Source organism: Geotrypetes seraphini, chromosome 7, assembly GCF_902459505.1.
Source record: "Geotrypetes seraphini chromosome 7, aGeoSer1.1, whole genome shotgun sequence".
Lineage (NCBI taxonomy): Eukaryota > Metazoa > Chordata > Amphibia > Gymnophiona > Dermophiidae > Geotrypetes > Geotrypetes seraphini.
Window position 1 is genome coordinate 193,767,086 of NC_047090.1, and position 19,654 is coordinate 193,786,739.

The following is a 19,654-nucleotide window of genomic DNA, read 5'->3' on the forward strand; positions in this document are numbered from 1 at the left end:
TAAAACATGTTTTACAAAAAGATTAAAAGAAATATAATACTCTCTGAATTATCCTTGGTGTGAAATTATTCTTCAGCTCTCATAGAATCCAGTATATCGAACTAATGTTGTTCTCGTTGTATTACAAACTGTTCCAGTTGATTAACATCCCAAAAAATATACTCATGATCTTGGAGCTTGATCATACACTTGCAGGGAAATTTCAAATCATAAGTAGCTTCCAAAGATAATACTCTGGATTTCAATTGTAAAAAAGCCTTCCTCCTTAATTGTGTGGCTTTCGCCACATCAGGAAATATAAGAATTGTATCGCTACAAAATTTAGATGTCTTATTTTTAAAATAAATTCTCATAATAAGGCCTTTATCAGATTCTATTTTGATTAGAAATATTGAGAGACAAGTGCTGGAAGAAGAGGTTTCCTAACAATTCTTGAGCAGTGATACATAAAAAGTTTATTTAGTCAAGGTACAAGCGCTCTGATTTTGCAACTAGATTTAAGTAGCGCCTTTTGCCATTCTAATTGATTGTCTGGACTCAATTAGAATTTCAGGAAATGTCTTGGGGGATTTCTGGGAAAAAAAATCTTACTGAGTTTATAGCGATGATAAGCTTTCTTACTGTTGGGTTCCTCAAGGTTTGCCTTTATCTCCCACTTTGTGCCATTGGGAAATTTGTTGCAAAGTTTAAAACTGAGATTTTTTATCTGTGCTGATGACATCACCATAGTTATTCTGTTTAAAAGTTTGACAGCTGAGATTAAAAAAAAACATATATCTGTTATTTTAAACTAGATTGAACTATGGATGACTGATTTCAAATGAAAATTACATTCTGAAAAAACCCCAAATTTTTTCTTGCTAGTCCCCATGACAATACTAAAGACATCTGAATGGTTTTGACTATCCTAAATTCTAGGAGTGATATTAGATCGGCACCTCACCTTGGAGCAACACACAGATTGGTTAGTTAGAAAATGTTTCTCAGTTTTATCGTTCCGCTTGTTAGTCCAGTCATCTAAATTAAGTCTCCTTGACTAATGTAACATAATTTATCTGGGCGCCTATAAGAAAACTTTTAAAAGATTACAAGTGATACAAAATTCAGCAGTACGGTTGATTTTCGGTTTGAAAAAATAGGAGCACATCAGTCCCTATTACCAAAAATGACACTGGTTCCCGAATGAGGCAAGAGTCCTGTTCAAATCAATCTTTGGTATGTCTCCAGCTTACCTTTTTCCCATTTCTTCCTGGATCTTTCCAACATTTATTTGTATATCATAAGAACATAAGAATTGCCACTGCTGGGTCAAACCAGCAGTCCACTCACGCTCTAGAAAATCTTCTCGTTTCAAGAAATTTCTTGATAGAACACTTGCGTTTCAGGCCGCCAAAATGAATGACTGGTTGGGTAAAATTATTCCATGGGCTCCTTTTACTAAGGTGCGCTAGCGTTTTTAGCGCACGCGCTAGACGCTAATGCCTCCATTGAGCCGGTGTTAATTTTTGGTGCGTAGTGCGGGGTTAGTGCGCACGCTAAAAACACTAGCACACCTTAGTAAAAGGAGCCCCAAGTGTTTCATCTTACTACTCTTAGAAAACTAGTAAAAACGCCTTTATTTGACAGATTTGTAACCTAAGTTTTTACCGTTTTGTTCATTTGTTTGTTATGTATCTTATTATGATTCTGCATAATTTGCTGACTGTTTCAGTTTCTCTTGTTGTAAACCGCCTAGAACTGACATGGTCTGGCGGTATATAAGGATAAAGTTGTTCTTATTATTGTTTGGTGAGATTATTTTGTTCTCTCTTCGTCCTGTATATATTGTTGGACAAACTCCACTATTTACCCTTCTCCATTACTGACCATTTAAACCTATTCTCCGTTTTCTGTCTCAAAAAAGATATAGTGGAATTAGAAAAGGTTCAAAGAAGAGTGACCAAGATGATAAAAGAGATGGAATTCCTTTTGTATGAGGAAAGATTAAAGAGGTTACAGTTATTCAGCTTGGAAAAAAGACAGCTGAGGGGAGAATAGTTTATGGTTTATTTTATTTAATGTACTGCCCTTCCTTATACAATAACAGAGTGGTTTACATAATTTATAAAACATAAAATAAAATTAGCTACTTCTCAAAAAGAAAAAGCAAAAAAGAAATAAACTGAAATTAAAAATTGCAGGCAACAGTGCTAGTAAATCTGAACCATATCAGAGCCATCCAACTGAATAGAAAAAGTCTGTGTAGAACAGGTACAAGTGGATTGTTTTTTTTACTCTGTCAAAAAATACAGACTAGGGGACACTCGAAGTTACAGGGAAATACTTTTAAAACCAATAGGAGGAAATATTTTTTCATTCAGAGAATAGTTAAACTCTGGAACACGTTGCCAGAAGTTGTGGTAAGAGTGGATAGCATAGCTGGTTTTAAGAAAGGTTTGGATGAGTTCCTGGAGGAAAAGTCCATAGTCTGTTATTGAGAAAGACATGGGGGAAGCCACTGCTTGCTCTGGATTGGTAGCATGGAATGTTGCTACTTTTTGGGTTGTGACCTGGATTGGCCACTGTGAAAACGGGATACTGGACTAGATGGACCATTGGTCTGACCCAGTATAGCATGTTCTTATATATAGAAGAAAAGACAGATTAGTAAATAATAAACTAAAATCAGCTTTACACACCGACATCATATTCAACCAGGAAGCCAATCAGGAATCTTCACAAGCAGCAAGAACAGTAAGACAGTGTCCCTTGATCTGTACTACCTTCACCAACCACTAGGTGGTACCACTGATAGAGCCATCTTAATACATTTCATAACTATAAAGTGTGCAGCCTTCAGCAGTCACTAAGGGCCCTTTTGCAATGTTGTAGTAGCGATTCCCCTGCGGCAAATGCATCATTAGCTGCGGGAGAATTACTATCGTGGCTTTGTAAAAGGGGCCTAAATGGTAGCACTGATAATGGGTAAACATAAATCGTTTACTCATTCTAAAAGCACAAAAAATAGAGGACACTCCATAAAATTATACAGTGGCATATTTAAAACGAACAGGAGAAATATTTTTTCACTCAATAAATAGTGGAGGAAATGCCCCTGATCTACTCTTAAGATAGACATGAGAGGAGCCTCATCTGTCCTTGGGATTGGTAGCTTGGCATCTTGCTATGATTTGGGATTCTGTCAGGTACTTGTGAGCTGGATTGGCCACTGCTGGGAGCAGAATACTGAGCTAGATCTGACCCAGTTTGGCAAATCTTATGATCATCTTAATACATCTCAAAAGTGTATGAGCTGTGCAGCTTTCAGAAGCATCTTAACTTATATCAAAAGTACCTGATTGAGGATTTTTAAAGTGTTCAGCTCCACACTGACCTTCATTTTCCTCATTGTTGTAGGTGCAATTAGTCCAGGATCCACGAACAGGTGCAACGTTCATCCTAAAGGTGAGACAGTTAGTCAAAGATGAGTCAAGTTGTTACGGTTCTGAAAACAGCTCCCACCCTCTGATACTTCTGCATTCATAGCTACTTCTTTCTGAAAGAGGCCCAAATATCCATGTGTCCTTTACCAAGCTGCGTGGCAACCACTGAGGTCAGGCACAATGCAAAATATCACTGAAATATACTAGAGGCTCTGAAAATCTATGCAGAAACAGAGAACCATAGAAACAGCAGGCCCATCCACTATCTCCTTCTTTCCCTAAGAGATCCCACGTGCCTGGCCCATGCTCTCATGCACTCAGACACAGTCTCTGTCTCCACCACCTCTTCCGGGAGACTGTTCCAAGCATCTATCATCCTTTCCTTAGATGACTCCTGAGCCTATCACCTCTTAACTTCATCCTATGCCCTCTCATTCCAGAGCTTCCTTTCAAATCAAAGAGACTCGACTCATGCGCATTTATACCACATAGATATTTAAATGTCTCTATTATATCTCCCCTCTCCCGCATTTCCTCCAAAGTCTACATATTGAGATTTTTAAGTCTGTCAAATGTAATTTGGAGGAAAGAGACCTTAGAGACCCATATCAGATATAATTATTCATCTGTCGACTTGTATGGGTCAAGTTCTCTTTCTTTGGTGAAAGAACCTCCAGTTTGGTTCAGGGAATAAGTCTGGATCAGCCCCAGTGGACAGTGCTTTATAGGGATGCCAGTCTCCTCGGTTGGGGAACCCAGTGTCTTGGTCACTCGGCTCAGGGCAGCTGGTCACAAGTGGAGGCTTCCTGATTGATCAATGTTCTGGAGGCCAGAGCAATTCAGTTGGTGTTAGTAGCTTTCCAGTTGTTGCTGGAGGGCAATTCAGTTTAGGTTCTCTAAGACAATGCCATGGCGGTGGCTTATGTCAGTCATTGGGGGGAACCAAGATTCCTCTGGTAGTGCAGGAGGCAACTCTTCTCATGGAATGGGCAGAGACTCACCTTCTGGACATCTCGGCTTCCCATATAGCAGGAATGGACAATGTCCAGGCAGATTTCCTCAAGTCATCATGTGCTGGATCTCGGCATGTGGTGTCTCAGGCTGAAGCCTTTGAGTTGATTGTTCAGTCATGAAGTCAGCCAGTCATGGACCTCAAGGCTATGAGTGTCAATACCAAAGCGTCGAGGTTCTTCAATCAGCGCAGGGGTTACCAGGCCAAGGGGCTGAATGCTCTGGTGCAGGCTTGGTCAATGGACGGCCTGCTGTATGTATTTCCTCTGTAGCCTCTGGTGGGCAGAGTTCTTCACATTGCCTGGCATGCAGGCTACATGATTCTGGTGGCTCTGGACTGGCCCAGGCACCCGTGGTACGCAGATCTGGTTCATCTTTCATGGCAGATCCTCTTTGTCTGCCCCTCTCACCTGACCTTCTGACTCAGGGTCCAATTCCTATGTTTGATCCGGGTCCCTTTTGTCTTATGGCTTGGCTCTTGAAAGGGAACGCCTAAATAAGAAAGGATATTCAAACAGTGGTGTACCTAGCATATGTGACACCTGGGGCCCATCATTTTTTGGCACCCCCCATCTGTATGAAAAACATGATTTTTAGTAACAAGCCACACGTCACACATGAGTACCTAGGAAAAGGCAGCATCTTACATACTGCAGTGAGCAGTACAACATCAATACACCCATTGTAAAACTAAACAAGCCAGACTAGTACAGATCAATCCTACACCGTCAATCCTAACAGAAAACTATGTCTTTCGAACACACAGAACACAGAAAACACCTTCGCCTAGTATGGAATATGTCATCACAAACTAACCCCTCCCCCTTTTACAAAACTGTAGTGTGGATTTTAGCCACAGTGGTAACAGCTCTGACGCTCATAGAATTCTGATCATCAGAGCTGCTACCACCATGGCTGGCGCTAAAAAACGCTCCACAGTTTTGAAAAAGGGGGGATAAAATAGAAATACATAGACAAAGGTTAAATTGAACCAGCAAGAAGCTGGACTCTGCATACAATGCAACACAACAGAAACAGTGACACGTGTCTCCTAAAGCAATAAATAAATAGAAAATTTTTTTCTACCTTTGTCTTCTCTGGTTTCTGCTTTTCTCATCTTCTTGTTACTGTCTTCCTTCCATCCACTGTCTGCTATCTCTCTGCCCCTTCCTATATGGCATCTTCTCTCCTTCTATGCCCCTTCCAGAAACTGTTTGCCTTCCCCTTCCATCTCTCCTTTCACCCCCATTGGTCTGGCATCTCTCTCCTTTCCTTCCCTATCCAACACCTCTCTTCTGCAATCCCTTTCTTCCCTCATTTTCCTTTTCAATTTATTTTCTGCATCAATCTCATCAATTTCCTTTTTTACTGTCTACCTACAGCTCGCCACCTCTTTCCCTCACCCCCTCCAGTATTTCCCTAACTCAATCCTTTTCCCCCATCATATGCCCTCATTTTATTTATCCCCTCCTTCTGTCATGTACCCTCTTTCTCTACCCCTTCCATCTAGTATCTTCTCCTCTCTCTGTCCACTTCCATCGTCTGCTCCCCTCTTTCTCTCCTCCCATTTCCTTCCTGCATTTGCTCCCTTATCTCTCCCATCTGCACTTCCATCCAGCATAGGCTCCCCCTCTAGCTGCCACACTACCATCCAATGTCTGCCCTTTCTCTCTCCATCCACCCCTTTTCAATCAGCATCTGCCCCCTTTCTTTCCCTCCGATCCAATTCCATCCAGTATCCTTCCCCCTTATGTCTCTCTCCCCTTTCCCTTTGCATCAATTCCATCAGCACTACCCTTCTATACCACCCTGCCCCCTTTCTCTCCCTGCACCACTCTTTCATTCCAGCAGTCCTGCTCCTTTCTCGCGATGACTGTAGCTGCCGCCTGCAGGTCCACCCCACTCCGACGTACTAGCTCTGGAGCAGAGTCGGCAGCCACGTGCTGGAAGGTCCCGCAATGACTCCAGACTTTTCCGGAAGAAGTAACTTACGTAGGAGGGGGTTGATCCAGCAGATGCAGGGAGTTGTGGCAAGGACCTGCGATGACTGCGTCTGCCGGGTCCACCCCCTCTGACATAACTTACTTCTTCCGGAGCAAAGCCGACAGACGAGTCATCGGGGGACCTTCCTGCACCTCAGCACAGCTGCCGACTCTGCTCTAGAGCAGTGTTTTTCAACCTGTTTACACCCGTGGACCGGCAGAAATAAAAGATTATTTTGTGGACCGGCAAGCTACTAAGACTGAAATTTTAAAAACACATTTCTGCCCCATCTCTGCAAACTCAGTCCCTGCAAACCATCTGATCCCATCCGCACAAGTCTCAGTTATGATTTTATATTGAACATATTTTATTAAAGTATAAAAAGAAACAATATTCTGTATAATTGTCATTTTATAAATATAAATATACAGAGCAAGGACCAACAAAACCCCTGTCTCCCCTCCCCTTCACATATATCCCCTCTACTATCAAGAAAACTGAACAAGCCAAATTATTATAGAATGCTACACAGAAATATCATGCTAACAGAATACTGCAGTCACATATGACAGGAATAGTGTTAGGGGAGTGCAACTAGGGCAACTGCCCCTTAGTCCGAGAGAGCCCTAAGCCAGCTAGAAGCTAAAGAAGCACTGCCTGGGCTTTGCAGTCCCCAGTTATGTCTCTAGCAGGATATATATTTCAAATCTGATATATTCTAATGACAAAATAGAAATAAAATGATTTTTTTCTACCTTTTGTTGTCTCTGGTTTCTGCTTTTATCTTATTTTCACTCTTTTCCTTCCAGCGTCTGCCCTGTCTCTTCAGTCCAGCATCTGCCTGTTCCATCCACTGTCTGCCCCTTCCAGAAACTGTCTGTCTCCCCCTGCCATCTCTCCTCTAGACACCCCCCCCTTTGGTCTGGCATCCATCATCTTCCCTCTGTTCTCTCATGGTCTGGCATCTTTCTCCTTTCATCTCTTTTTCCCTCCCCCCTGTGGTTTTTAGCATCTCTCTCTTCTCATTTCCTCCGCTCAGATCTGATATCTCTGTCTCCTTCCCCGTTCTCTGGCATCTCTCTCTCTCTTCCCTTCTCTGGTCTTCCTTCTTTATTTTCTGCCTCCGTCTAAATTAAATTCTTTCTTACTATGCAGTCCTCAGTTTCCCTCTTTTCACTATGTCTACCCACCCCTTTCCTTCACCCCTCCACTATCTCACTAACTCTATCTTCTTCCCCATCCAGCATATGTCCTTTTTCTTTAACCCTCCTTCCATCCAGTATATGTTCTCTTTCTCCACTTCCATTCAGCATTTGCTCTCCCTTCTCCCCACTTCCATCATCTGCCCCTTCTCCCTCCCCCTTCTCTCCACTTCCATCATCTGCCCTCTTCTCTATCCCCTTTCTCCCCACTTCCATCATCTGCCCCCTTCTCTCAATCTCTCTATCCACCTCAGGCCCATCTTTCTCCCTTCTTCACCTTTCCGATTTTGGCAACAAGATCGGCAACGCCCCCCGCAATGACGCTTAAGATCGGCAACAGGCCTACTTCTACCCCCGGCATCAACAGAACTTCAGAACGGCAACGCGGTGCTCAGTCAAAAGCAGAAACAGGAAGCTGAGTCAGAGGGAAGCTTTTGACGTGAGCACTAGAGAATCACACGGGGAAAAACTCTATCTCCGTCACTGTTCCGTCCCCTTCACTGCTCTGTCACTGTCATTCCCTTCACCGCCCCGTCACTGTCCCCGCAGCATCCATACAAGCCTCAGTACTGCAATATTTAGCTTATTCCTTCCTTATAAATCAAAGTTCTGGCTGCTGAACTGGAGAAAGAGATGTTCAGCAGGCAGGGCTTTGTTTATAAATTTTTATCAACACAACTAATATACTACTTTATCCTGAAGCAAAAAAAAAAAAAAAAGAAAATGAAATAGAATTTTTTTTCTACCTTTGTTGTCTGGTTTCTGCTTTCCTCATCTTCTCATTCAATTCCTTCCATCCACTGTCTCTCTTCTCTCTGTGTCTTCCATTTGTTCTGTTACTGTGCCTCTCCCTTTCTCCCCCCTTCCAAATTGGTCTGGCACCCATCTTCTTCCCTCCTCTCCCCCCCCCCCCATAGTCTGGCATCTATGTCTTCTTCCCTTCCAGCATCTTCTCCCCACTCTCTGTTCCCCATTTCTCTTCAGCGTCTTCTCCCCCTCTGTCTTCCCCATGTGCTTTCAGCGTCCTTCTTCCCCTCTGTCTTCCCCATGTGCTTTCAGCGTCCTTCTCCCCCTCTGTCTTCCCCATTTCCCTTCAGCATCCTTCTCCCCCTCTGTCTTTCCCATGTGCTTTCAGCGTCCTTCTCCCCCCTCTGTTTTACCCATTTCCCTTCAGCGCCTTTTTCTCTCCACCCCACCTTTCTTCCCTTTCTCCCTCCCTGCCCCTTACCTTCGTGGCACTTTCACCACCCCCTCCCCGGTCTGGTCCGACAAACCTCCCTGCCCTGTGGCCAGCGGTCTAAACTGTCTTCTTACCGCAGCTGCAGTGCTGTAGTTGCATATGGCTGCCGTAAAGGTCGTTTCTGATGCAACTTCCGGTTGCGTCAGAGATGAACTTTACGGCACCCATATGCAACTACAACACTGCGGCTGCTGTCAGAAGGCAGTTTAGACTGCCGGCCACAGGGCATGGAGGTTTGTCGGACCGGACCAGGCCTGGGGGGGGGATTGAAAGTGCCACGAAGGAGGGCGACAGTAAGGAGGGAGAGAGTGCGATAGGGACCGGGCTGGCTGTGCACCTTCCCCTAAGGCTGCACCCGGGGCGGACCGCACCCCCCCCCCCCCTTGGTACGCCACTGTATTAGAATAAGGTGATCTTCACCCTCTTGGGTTCTCGGAGACTTTCCACCTCTCAGGCTTATGTGTGCATTTGGCGTCTTTTTGAGGAGTGGTGTTCTGCACATGGCATGGTTCCCCTTCGTGCATCTTTGCCTCACATCTTGGAATTTTTTCAGAATGGCCTGGAGCAGGGCCTTGCCTGGTCCTTCCTTAGGGTTCAGATTGCAGCTTTGTCTTCTTTTCATAGTATGTTGCAGGGTCGGCATTTGGCCTGTTCTCTGGATATGATTTAAAAACATAAGAGTTGCCACTGCTGGGTCAGACCAGTGGTCCATTGTGCCAGCAGTCCGCTCAAGCGGCAACCCCCAGGTCAAAGACCAGTGCTCCAAATGAGTCCAGCCTCACCTGCGTACGTTCCAGTTTAGCAGGAACTTGACCAACTTTGTCTTGAATTCCTGGAGGGTGTTTTCCCCTATCACAGCCTCCGGAAGAGCATTCCAGTTTTCCACCACTCTCTGGGTGAAGAAGAACTTCCTTACGTTTGTACAGAATCTATCCCCTTTCAACTTTAGAGAGTGCCCTCTCGTTCTCCCTACCTTGGAGAGGGTGAACAATCTGTCTTTATCTGCTAAATCTATTCCCTTCAGTATTTTTAATGTTTCAATCATGTCCCCTCTTAGTCTCCTCTTTTCAAGGGAGAAGAGGCCCAGTTTCTCCAATCTCTCACTGTATGGCAACTCCTCCAGCCCCTTAACCATTTTAATTGCTCTTCTCTGGACCCTTTCGAGTAGTAACGTGTCCTTCTTCATGTATGGCGACCAGTGCTGGATGCAGTACTCCAGGTGAGGACGCACCATGGCCTGGTACAGTGGCATGATAACCTTCTCCGATCTGTCAGTGATCCCCTTCTTAATCATTCCTAACATTCTGTGTGCCCTTTTCACTGCTGCCGCACATTGCATGGACGGCTTCATCGACTTGTCAATCAGAACTCCCAAGTCTCTTTCCTGAGAGGTCTCTCCAAGTACCGCCCAAGACATCCTGTATTCGTGCATGAGATTTTTGTTACCTACATGCATCACTTTACACTTATTCACGTTGAACCTCATTTGCCATGTCAATGCCCATTTCTCGAGCTTGATTATGTCACGTTGCAGATCTTTGCAATCCCCATGTTTCTTCACTACTCTGAATAACTTTGTATCGTCTGCAAATTTAATCACCTCACTCGTCGTACCAATGTCCAGATCATTTATAAGATGTTGATGAGCACAGGTCCAAGCATCGAGCCCTGCAGCACCCCATTGGTGACGCTCTTCCAATCCAAGTATTGTCCATTTACCCCACTCTCTGTTTCCTATGCTCCAGCCAGTTTTTAATCCTTGTGAGTATTTCACCCTCAATTCCATGGCTCGCAATTTTCCTAAGTAGTCGTTCATGTGTAACCTTGTCGAACGCCTTCTGAAAATCCAGATATACAATGTCAACCGGGTTGCCCTTGTCTATCTGCCTGTTTACTCCCTCGAAGAAGTGTAGCAAGTTCGTCAAACAAGATCTGCCTTTGCTGAAACCGTGAGAGTGACAAAATTGCTCCGGTCTCCAGTTTGTCCTTCGGTTCCAGCCTGGGATCTCAATCTGGTTCTTTCTGTGCTCATTTGTCCTCCTTTTGAGCCTCTCGGCTCCTGCACGTTGAAGGATCTTACTCTTAAGGCACTGTTTCTGATGGCCATTACTTCCACGAGATGTGTTTCCAAACTGCAGGCCTTTTCGTGTAGGTCTCTCTTCCTGGAGCTCTCTAGGGAGCAGATCGTGCTGCTGCCGGTTCCCTCCTTTCTTCCAAAGGTGGTTTTGCCTTTTCATGTCAACCAGTCCGTTGTCCTTTTTATACATGTAACATGCTGGAAATATAAACCTGGAGGTTTATTGAAGGATGAAAGAGAACTTGACCTGTATAAGTTGACAGATGAATAATTGTGTCTGTTGTTGGTCTCTGAGATCTTTTTCCTCCAAATTATAATTTAATATCATTCAGTAAATTTATTGAGTGAATCTCAACAATTGTTGAGGTTCTTCAATTTAATTTTTATAGAGTAAATCATAACCTGATACCACAGTAGTCCGGAGCATCTTTAAGTCTGTCCCCATTGAAAACCCATGTTTTTGATATAGCCATCCTGTTTGTCTGTCTTGTCTTTTTAGACTTTATTACAAAGACCACTGACCTTCCTCTGGACCATTTCCATCCTGTTTATCTTTTTGAAGGTGGGCTGTACACAGTATTCTAAGGCCCAGTTTTAGCAAGTGTTTTATTGCGGGCCGGCAAGGTATATGCTCCGATGTTCATAGGAATTGAATGAGCATCGGAGCATTTCCTGCAGCAGTGGGAACACGGCTTGATAAAAAGGGGCCTAAGTGAAGTCTCACCAGAATCTTACCTCCTTTTTCCTACCATTCATTCCTCTCTGTATACTCCCAAGCATCTTTCTGGCTTTTGTCCTTGCCTTTTCTATCTGTCTAGCGCCTGGCTCTTCTTTAATGCACAGAAGTGCTTTACCTCTGGCCTATAATGTTTTGCTCCCTTGAGTTTTCCAGGCCAAATGCCTGACCATGCATTTCTTAAGCATTAAATCTAAGCTGCCGAGTTGTAGACAGTTCTTAAGATTTGCTAAATCTCTTCTCTTGTTATCCACACCTTCTATCATCTGCAAACCTTTTCTGACAACTTTTCCACAATATTGCTTATGAAACTGTAAAAAAGAGCCAGAAGTAAGGGCTGATCCCTATGCCAGAGTGGGGGTAGGTTCTCGTAGGCTCTGGCAGATTTGTGTCAGGGATCTGAGTGCTGGAATTGCAGGAGGTGCTGCAGGGCAGGAATGAGGTGCATTGGCAGAGTCTCCTGTCCTGTCACTTTCTCCACATGCTCAGTTTGAAGTTAGCTTTTGTTTGGAATTTTTTTTTTGTTCTGTTCCCTTCACAGAGTCTTCCTAAATCACACCTGGAGCGGCGAAAGCAACAGACCATTATTCCACAGGGTGTGCCATTCATGGTGACTCTGCTGTGCTATTACACCAGTGAGGATGCCATCATCCTGCAGTTAGAGCATGTGGAAGGTGAGAGAATGCAAGAAGGGGACTTGAGAAAAACATGGTAACACAAATGTCACGCCTGGCATCATAGAGAGGACGGTGGGCAGTTGTTTGATGCAATCTTGGAAAAGTGGTTTCATAATAGTCATCTTTTTTATATAAGAACATAAGCATGGCCTCTGCCGGGTCAGACCAGGGGTCCATCGTGCCCAGCAGTCCGCTCCTGTGGCGGCCCCCCAGGTCCATGACCTGTAAGTGATCTTTTACCTAAACCTTTTATTCCCTAATCATTTAATATCCTGTATAGTAACCCTCTATCTATACCCTTCAATCCCCTTCTCCTTCAGGAAATCATCCAATCCCTTTTTGAAACCCAATATCGTACTCTGTCCTATCACCTCTTCTGGAAGCACATTTCAGGTGTCCACCACCCTCTGAGTGAAGAAGAACCTAGCATTCGTTCTGAATTTGTCTCCTTTCAATTTTTCTGAATGCCCTCTTGTTTTTGTTGTCCCCGCTAGTCTAAAGAATCTGTCCCTCTCCACCTTCTCTTTGCCTTTCATGATCTTATAAGTCTCTATCATGTCCCCTCTAAGTCTCCACTTTTCCAGGGAAAAGAACCCCAGCTTCTCTAGCCTTTCAGCATATGAAAGGTTTTCCATACCTTTTATCATCCTTGTTGCTCTTCTCTGGACCCTCTCAAATATCGCCATATCCTTCTTAAGGTACGGCGACCAGTATTGGATGCAGTACTCCAGATGTGGACACACCATCGCCCGATACAGTGGCAGGATAACTTCTTTCGTTCTGGTCGTGATACCTTTTTTGATAATGCCCAACATTCTGTTCGCCTTCTTTGAAGCCGCTGCGAATTATGCCGTCGGCTTCATTGTTATATCCACCAATACACCCAAGTCCTTTTCTAGGTTGCCTTCCCCCAGTACCATCCCTCCCATCGTATAGCTATACATCGGGTTCCCTTTCCCTATGTGTAAGACTTTACATTTTTCTACATTGAAGTTCATCTGCCATTTTTTTGCCCAGTTACTCAGTTTGTTCAGGTCTCTTTGTAGTTCTTTACATTCCTCAACAGTTCTAACCCTACTGGAGAGTTTTGTGTCATCTGCAAATTTTATAACTTTGCACTTCGTCCCTGTTTCTAGGTCATTAATGAATATATTGAACAGCAGCGGTCCCAGCACTGACCCCTGTGGGACACCACTTGTGATCCCTTTCCAGTCAGTGCTTGATCAAACCCAATCCAATAATGTTGCAAACTGACATTTTACTCACTATCAACTTGAAGGCACCTTCATCTTGATCTGTCTTTACCATTTTGGGGATACAGACTAGGCTGCAGAAGTTTTTAAAAGTATATTTTTTGGTCTTAGAAGCTTCGTTTTTGCTCCAAACTTCACAGATGGCCATCTCAGGACAGGATGGCATGGATTCATGCCTTAGATGCAGTGGATGGCGGCTGGATTCGCGGCCGTTTATTCCGTGCACCGCGGGCCATGAGGGGGGGTGAGACGTGAGCAGATCCCACGTTCCCCTCTTCCTGAGAGGCCCTAATGCCCTTTAATTCCACCAAAGTCATGATTACTGCATCCAGGGTGCCTAAACTGGGCACGGATGGCATTTTTGCGAAACGCAAGCGCATTTTCTGGAAAAAGTCTCCTCAGTCCTGTGAGATCTGAGATGCACAGAGTGGTTCTGGCCACCAGTGCCTGTTTTTCACTAGATTTTGGGGCTCTGACTGTATATTACTGTAAAAAAAACCCAAAACAACCCAGGAGTAAAAGGGGCTTTGCCTGTTTCTCCCACTCAGACTCCAGTACAACAGTCTGTTCCATTTTTGGATGCCAGCATGATGATTGTTCCTTTACTGGAGTACCAGAAAACAGGCGGCTTGTTCCCGTCCTTGCTTCTGCTTCGGTGTCTGTGCTGTTGCTGTCGCCTGTTTCTTCGGCGGAATTAGCAGAGGTGGCTAACTTAGCGGATCTGGGTGATACCCAGACCAATGGGTTCCGAGACCTTACGGATCGCCAGACTAGCCACCTGCCCGTCTTTATTTTTGGGCTACTGTGAACATGGAACCTGGTTTCGGACCATGCGGTTCCGACAGAATGTACAGTTCAGAGTTCTATGCCTCCGCTGTTTGCCTCCTTGCTGCAATACGGTTTTGGCGGAAGTGCTGTTAGAAGTCTGGGAGTCCATGGAGGGTTTCCTTATCTTTGGACTTGGCAAAGTTGTATCCCATTACATTGGACTTCAACTAGAGACTGGTCCCGCTGACAATGGATTCAGCTGTGACTCAGGTCGCTAAGCGTACCTCCTTTTCCTCAGATGGAGGGATTATCCTGCAGGATGTTCAGGACTGACAATTGCATTTTAATCTCCAGCGTCGTTCTGTTTTCGCTACAGTGGGAGAATGAGCTGCGGCGGCCATTTCTGTGTGGCCTGGGAATGTCTGATTTTTTTTGCCCGAAGCACTCTGCAGCATCTTGAACTAAGCTCGGAGCTTCTTCAGGCTCCACTCGGCGAATGACTTGGATTCACCAGTGGTTGGGTGCTACTTCAGCTGAGGGCTCAATGAGCAGGTTCCTTTTCTGTGTTCGCTCCTGTTTGGCCAAGGTTTGGATGATCTATGGCCAGTGTTCAGGTCTGTAGCCTGAGGTGATCCCGGGCTCTAGACCTCGTCCGACCAGGGGTGTGGGATGGTCAGATTTTCATCCCTGCTGGTGTTCACTGGACCCCCGGTGGCGGGACAGCATTTCGGAGCTCCTTCTAGTCCTGGCTTTGGAGGTGCAGCGTGCTCACAGTTTTTCTACTTCCGGCCTTCTGCCCCTTCCTAGAGAAAAATATGCCACCAGGTCTCTGGCGAGGGGGGGGGGGGCAATTTGGGGGGTTGCTTTTGGCCTTTCTTCCGGAATGGCAAATGGTAATCTCGGCCCAGTGAGTCCTCGTTGTGCTCAGGAAAGGTCTTTGACTACAATTTTTCTGGCCTCTGCTGGAATTCTTCTTGTCCTCTCCTGTGGGAATTCCGGACAGGGCCAGCCAGGTGTGAGCCACGGCGCACAGGTTGCTGGATCAGGCAGCTATAGAGCCTGTCCCAAAGGGAAACTGGGGCACTGGGAGATACGTCATTTACTTCATCATGCCAATGAAAGAACTCTGAAGATTGCTGACCAATTATGGACCTGAAGGCAATGAACACTGTCCTATGAGTTCCACGTTTCCGGCTGAAAACGGTGCATTCAGTGGTGGCAGCAGTGGCGCCCAGGAAGTTTTTGGCTTCCTTGGACTTCTCGAAAGTGTACTTCCATATCTCGATTTTTTGGGGGGGTTTTCCGGATCATTGGAGGTTTCTGAGGTTGCATGTTCTCAGGAGGCACTTCCAGGTTGCAGCGCTGCCCATCGGGTTGGTGTCAGCACCAAGATCATTTAGCACAATCATGGTGGTGGTGGCTATCCATCTGTGCTTGCTGGGGGTGCAAGTCCATCAGTACCTTGACAGCTGGCTGATCAGAGCTCCCTCTTTGGTGGAAGGCCCTTGGTGGTTCACCAAGTGGTGACTGCTAGACAGTCTCGGCTGGGTGATCCATCTCACAAAGTTTCACTTCGAGCTGCCGCAGGACTTGGAGTACATGGGGGTCTGGTGCCAAGTGGGAAGGAACCAAGTGTTTCTGACGGACTCCAGGACGATCAAGCTTCGGAGTGCAGTCGGCATATGTTAGTGGCTCCAGCCCCGACAGCCTGCCAGTATCTGCAGGTATTGGGTCTATTGATGGCGACCATAGTTGGGATCTGTGGGCAAGGGCTCACATCCATTCTCTTCAGTTGTCCCTTCTTACCCAGTGGATTCCTCAGCGGGATGTGCTGGGGTGAAGTTGGCAACAACTCGCAGCTGTATGGTGTTGTGGTTGATCCTGGTTTCTCTGTACAGAGAGCTCACTCTGCGCGTCTTGGACTGGGTGCCCCTGGCGACGGATGCGAGTCTCTCTGGTTGGGGAGCAGTTTGCCGGTCTGTGCCGGTCCACTGTTGGTGGACTGCGTTGAAAAGCAGATGGTTGTTCAATCAGCTGGAGATGTGTATGGTCTGTCTGGCCTGTTGCGATTTCAAGGGATTCTCTGCGTATTCTCAGATATTGCGCCTGTGGTTGCCTATGTCATCTTGTCAGAGGGGCATGAGGAATCCCCTGCTGAGCCTAGAGGCTTGGGTGCTCGTTGCCTAGGCGGAGAAGCGTCTGATGGCCTTGTCTTCCACTCCTGTGGCAGGGGTGGACGATGTGCTGGTAAGACTTCCTCAGTTGTCAGATTCTGGACCCGGGAGAATGGTCCCTGTCCAGGCTAAAGTTCGAAGCCATGTTTCTTCAGAGGGGTCACCCCGCCTTCGATCTGATAGTGTCCTTGGGGAACCAGAAGGCAGACAGGTTCTTCATCCACCGAAGGGAGGTCGGCAGAGCAGAGTTCGGCGCTCTGGTTCAACCATGGGCTGATGGGGAACTTCTGTATGGCTTTTCCCTGTGGCCTATGATAGGGCGCGTTCTGCGCTGGGTGGCATCTCATGCAGGTCCGGGGTTCCTAGTGGCCCCAAACTGGCCCAGCTGTCCTTGTACGCAGACCTGGTGCAGTTGAGGGGTCTGTGTCTTCCTTGCCATCAGAGATTGCTCACGCAGGTCCCAATAGCCCTTCTAGTTCCAGACGGCTTGGTCTTGCGACCTGGGGCAGTATGCGCGGCCTTGAGGGCTAGGGGCTTCTCTTCTGCTGTCATTGTCACGTTTCTTCATGGCAACAGGAATTCGATGGGGTCAGTCTCCACAAAGGCCTAGAGGTGCTTTTCGGCCTGGTGTGCAGCAGTTCACGTGGATCCTTTGCCCCATTGGTGGCGCCTGTTCTGGCCTTCCTGAGGGCTGGTCTCAGGAAGGGTCTGGTGGTTTCTTCTTCCAGGTCCCCATTGTGAGATTGTCATGTTCGGGTCCCTCTTCTCTCAGGGGTTCTCTGGTGTCTCCCCAAGATGTTGTAGGCTTCTTACAGGGGGGGGAGGGGCGGGGAGGCTGCGGCCTCCCTTGCGACTGCCAGGTTCTCCAAGGGATCTGAGTCTGGTTCTTCACTCACTGGCTTGTCTTATCTATGAACCCCTAGCTGGGGTTTCTCTGAGAGATGTTGCTGTCAAGACTGATTTCCTCATTACGGTCGCTTCTGCTCAGGGTCTGTCGGAGCTTCAGGCTATGTCATGCAAGGATCCTTTTCTCCGCATTATGGAGTCTGCAGTTGTTTTGAGGACCGTGTCTTCTTTTCTTCTGCACATGGGGTCAGCAGTCCACGTCACCCAGGTAGTTCGGCTCCCCAGTTATGTTCTGTCGGGTTCCAAGTCTAAGACCCATGTTTTGCCGTCTCTGGAGGTGCGGCGTCTCCTTTTGTGATGCCATGCGGCTACTAACGACTTCCGACTGTCGGACCATCAGCTTATCCTGGCGGGCCCCACACACTGGAGTCGGCCTGCTTTCTGCGGCCCATTTGGTGGCGGGGAAGCAGCCTCCCCTTGGCATGAGGGCTTACTCTCCCGGAGGAAGGGCTTCCTCGTGGGCTGACTCTCATGTGGTCTCGCTTGAGGAGATTTGTCAGGCAGTCACGTGGGTTTCCCTTCATATTGTTTTTCCGGGTTTTACCGGCTTGATGTGGCAGCGATGAGTATTGCGGCCTTTGGCCCTTCTGTTCTGGCGGCGGGCTCATTGGGCCCCCTGAGATTTGGGACTGCTTTGATACGTCCCGATAGTTCAGGCTCCAGAGGGATTGTACAAGAATGAAAGATTAGGTTTCTTGCCTCTGCTAATCTTCCTTCTTGTAGATATCCTCTGGAGCCTGAACTCCCGCCCATCTGTTTTGTCCAATTCACAGGTTGCCTGCCAGTAACTGGTAAGTTGGCTTTCTCTCTTTGCCCAGCCTCGCTAACATTTCACTGAGTGTCCTTTTATTTAAGCTTATGGGGTTTTAAGGATCCTGGGGTGGTGCCCCTTCTGCTCTTTAGGCTGGATCTTCTTTAGTGCCCTGTTCCTCAGTTTGCAGGTGTGAAATGTTTCAATTTCTTATTGTCCTAACTTGGCCTTTTATTGGCGTTGGTTGATTATGTATTTGGTTATCATGAGCAGCATTGATTTGTATCGGGGAGTCCCCGCACCCCCTCTCTTTTTCTTGTTTCCTGTTTGTATTAGATACTCCTGACTTTGCTACCTACTGAACTTCAAGGGGGGTGGCGCACAGGTGACCTCACAGAGGGGGTTTGTGTTATTTTTAAGTTCTGCAGCCAAGGCTGGAATGGATGCATTACCCGCTAGTTCAGGCTCCAGAGGAGATCTACAAGAAGGAAGATTAGCAGAGGCAAGAAACCTAATCTTTCATCTGGTCCTTCTGTTCAGGTCTTTACACCTGATTTTGTAAGCTTGCTGTATGATGCCTATTTGAATTATAAAAGACAGCCTGCCAGTTCTGTGCCTGCTCCAGTGGTAGCATGGAGACCGGGGGAGCGCCCCCAGGAGTACAGGTGTCAGCGACAGACCTGGAAAACTAATCAGAAAAGAACTGGGATCTTTGGAGCTCAGACTCTATGCCTCTGCTCTTCCAGAGCGAACCTTCCATTTTAGGAGGTTCCAAAGCTCAGGCAGATGCTGAGACCGGGGTGATGACCCAACTGTGTTCAGCCTTTTCAAGCAGGTTGATCTGTTAGATATCATCACAGAGGCTTTGCCCATCTGCAGTAACCATCATCTCTTCCTCTCTTAGGAGATCCCACACTCTCTTGAATTCAGTCTGCCTCTACCACCTCTTCCAGGAGACTGTTCCACGCATCTACCACCCTTTCTGTAAAAAAAAGTATTTCCTTAGATTACTCCTGAACCTATCACCTCTTAACTTCATCCTATGCCCTCTCATCCCAGAGCTTCCTTTCAATTGAAAGAGACTCGACTCATTTGCATATATGCCACGTAGGTATTCAAATGTCTCTATCATAGGAACATAAGAATACCCTTACTGGGTCAGACTAATGGTCCATCAAGCCCAGTAGCCCGTTCTCAAGGTGGCCAATCCAGGTCACTAGTACCTGTTCAAAACCCAAGGTGTAGCAATATTCCATGCTACCAATACAGGGCAAGCAGTGACTTCCCCCGTGTCTTTCTCAATAACAGACTATGGACTTTTCCTCCAGGAACTTGTCCAAATCTTTCTTAAAAACAGCTACACTATCTGCTCTTACCACATCCTCTGGCAACATCCTCTAAAGCAAGGGTAGGGAACTCCGGTCCTCGAGAGCCGTATTCCAGTCGGGTTTTCA

General features: G+C 46.4%; 1 protein-coding gene across 5 annotated transcripts in view; it reads left to right on the plus strand.

Moving 5' to 3' along the window:
• Positions 1 to 19,654, plus strand: part of RPS6KL1 (ribosomal protein S6 kinase like 1) — a 139,597-nt gene that overhangs the window by 40,333 nt on the left and 79,610 nt on the right. For all 5 annotated transcript variants that reach the window (XM_033953178.1, XM_033953177.1, XM_033953176.1 and 2 more), the window contains exons 5-6: positions 3,397 to 3,444; positions 12,213 to 12,345. In XM_033953178.1, coding sequence (XP_033809069.1) covers positions 3,397 to 3,444; positions 12,213 to 12,345 — 181 coding nt within the window. The remainder of the gene's footprint in view (positions 1 to 3,396; positions 3,445 to 12,212; positions 12,346 to 19,654) is intronic.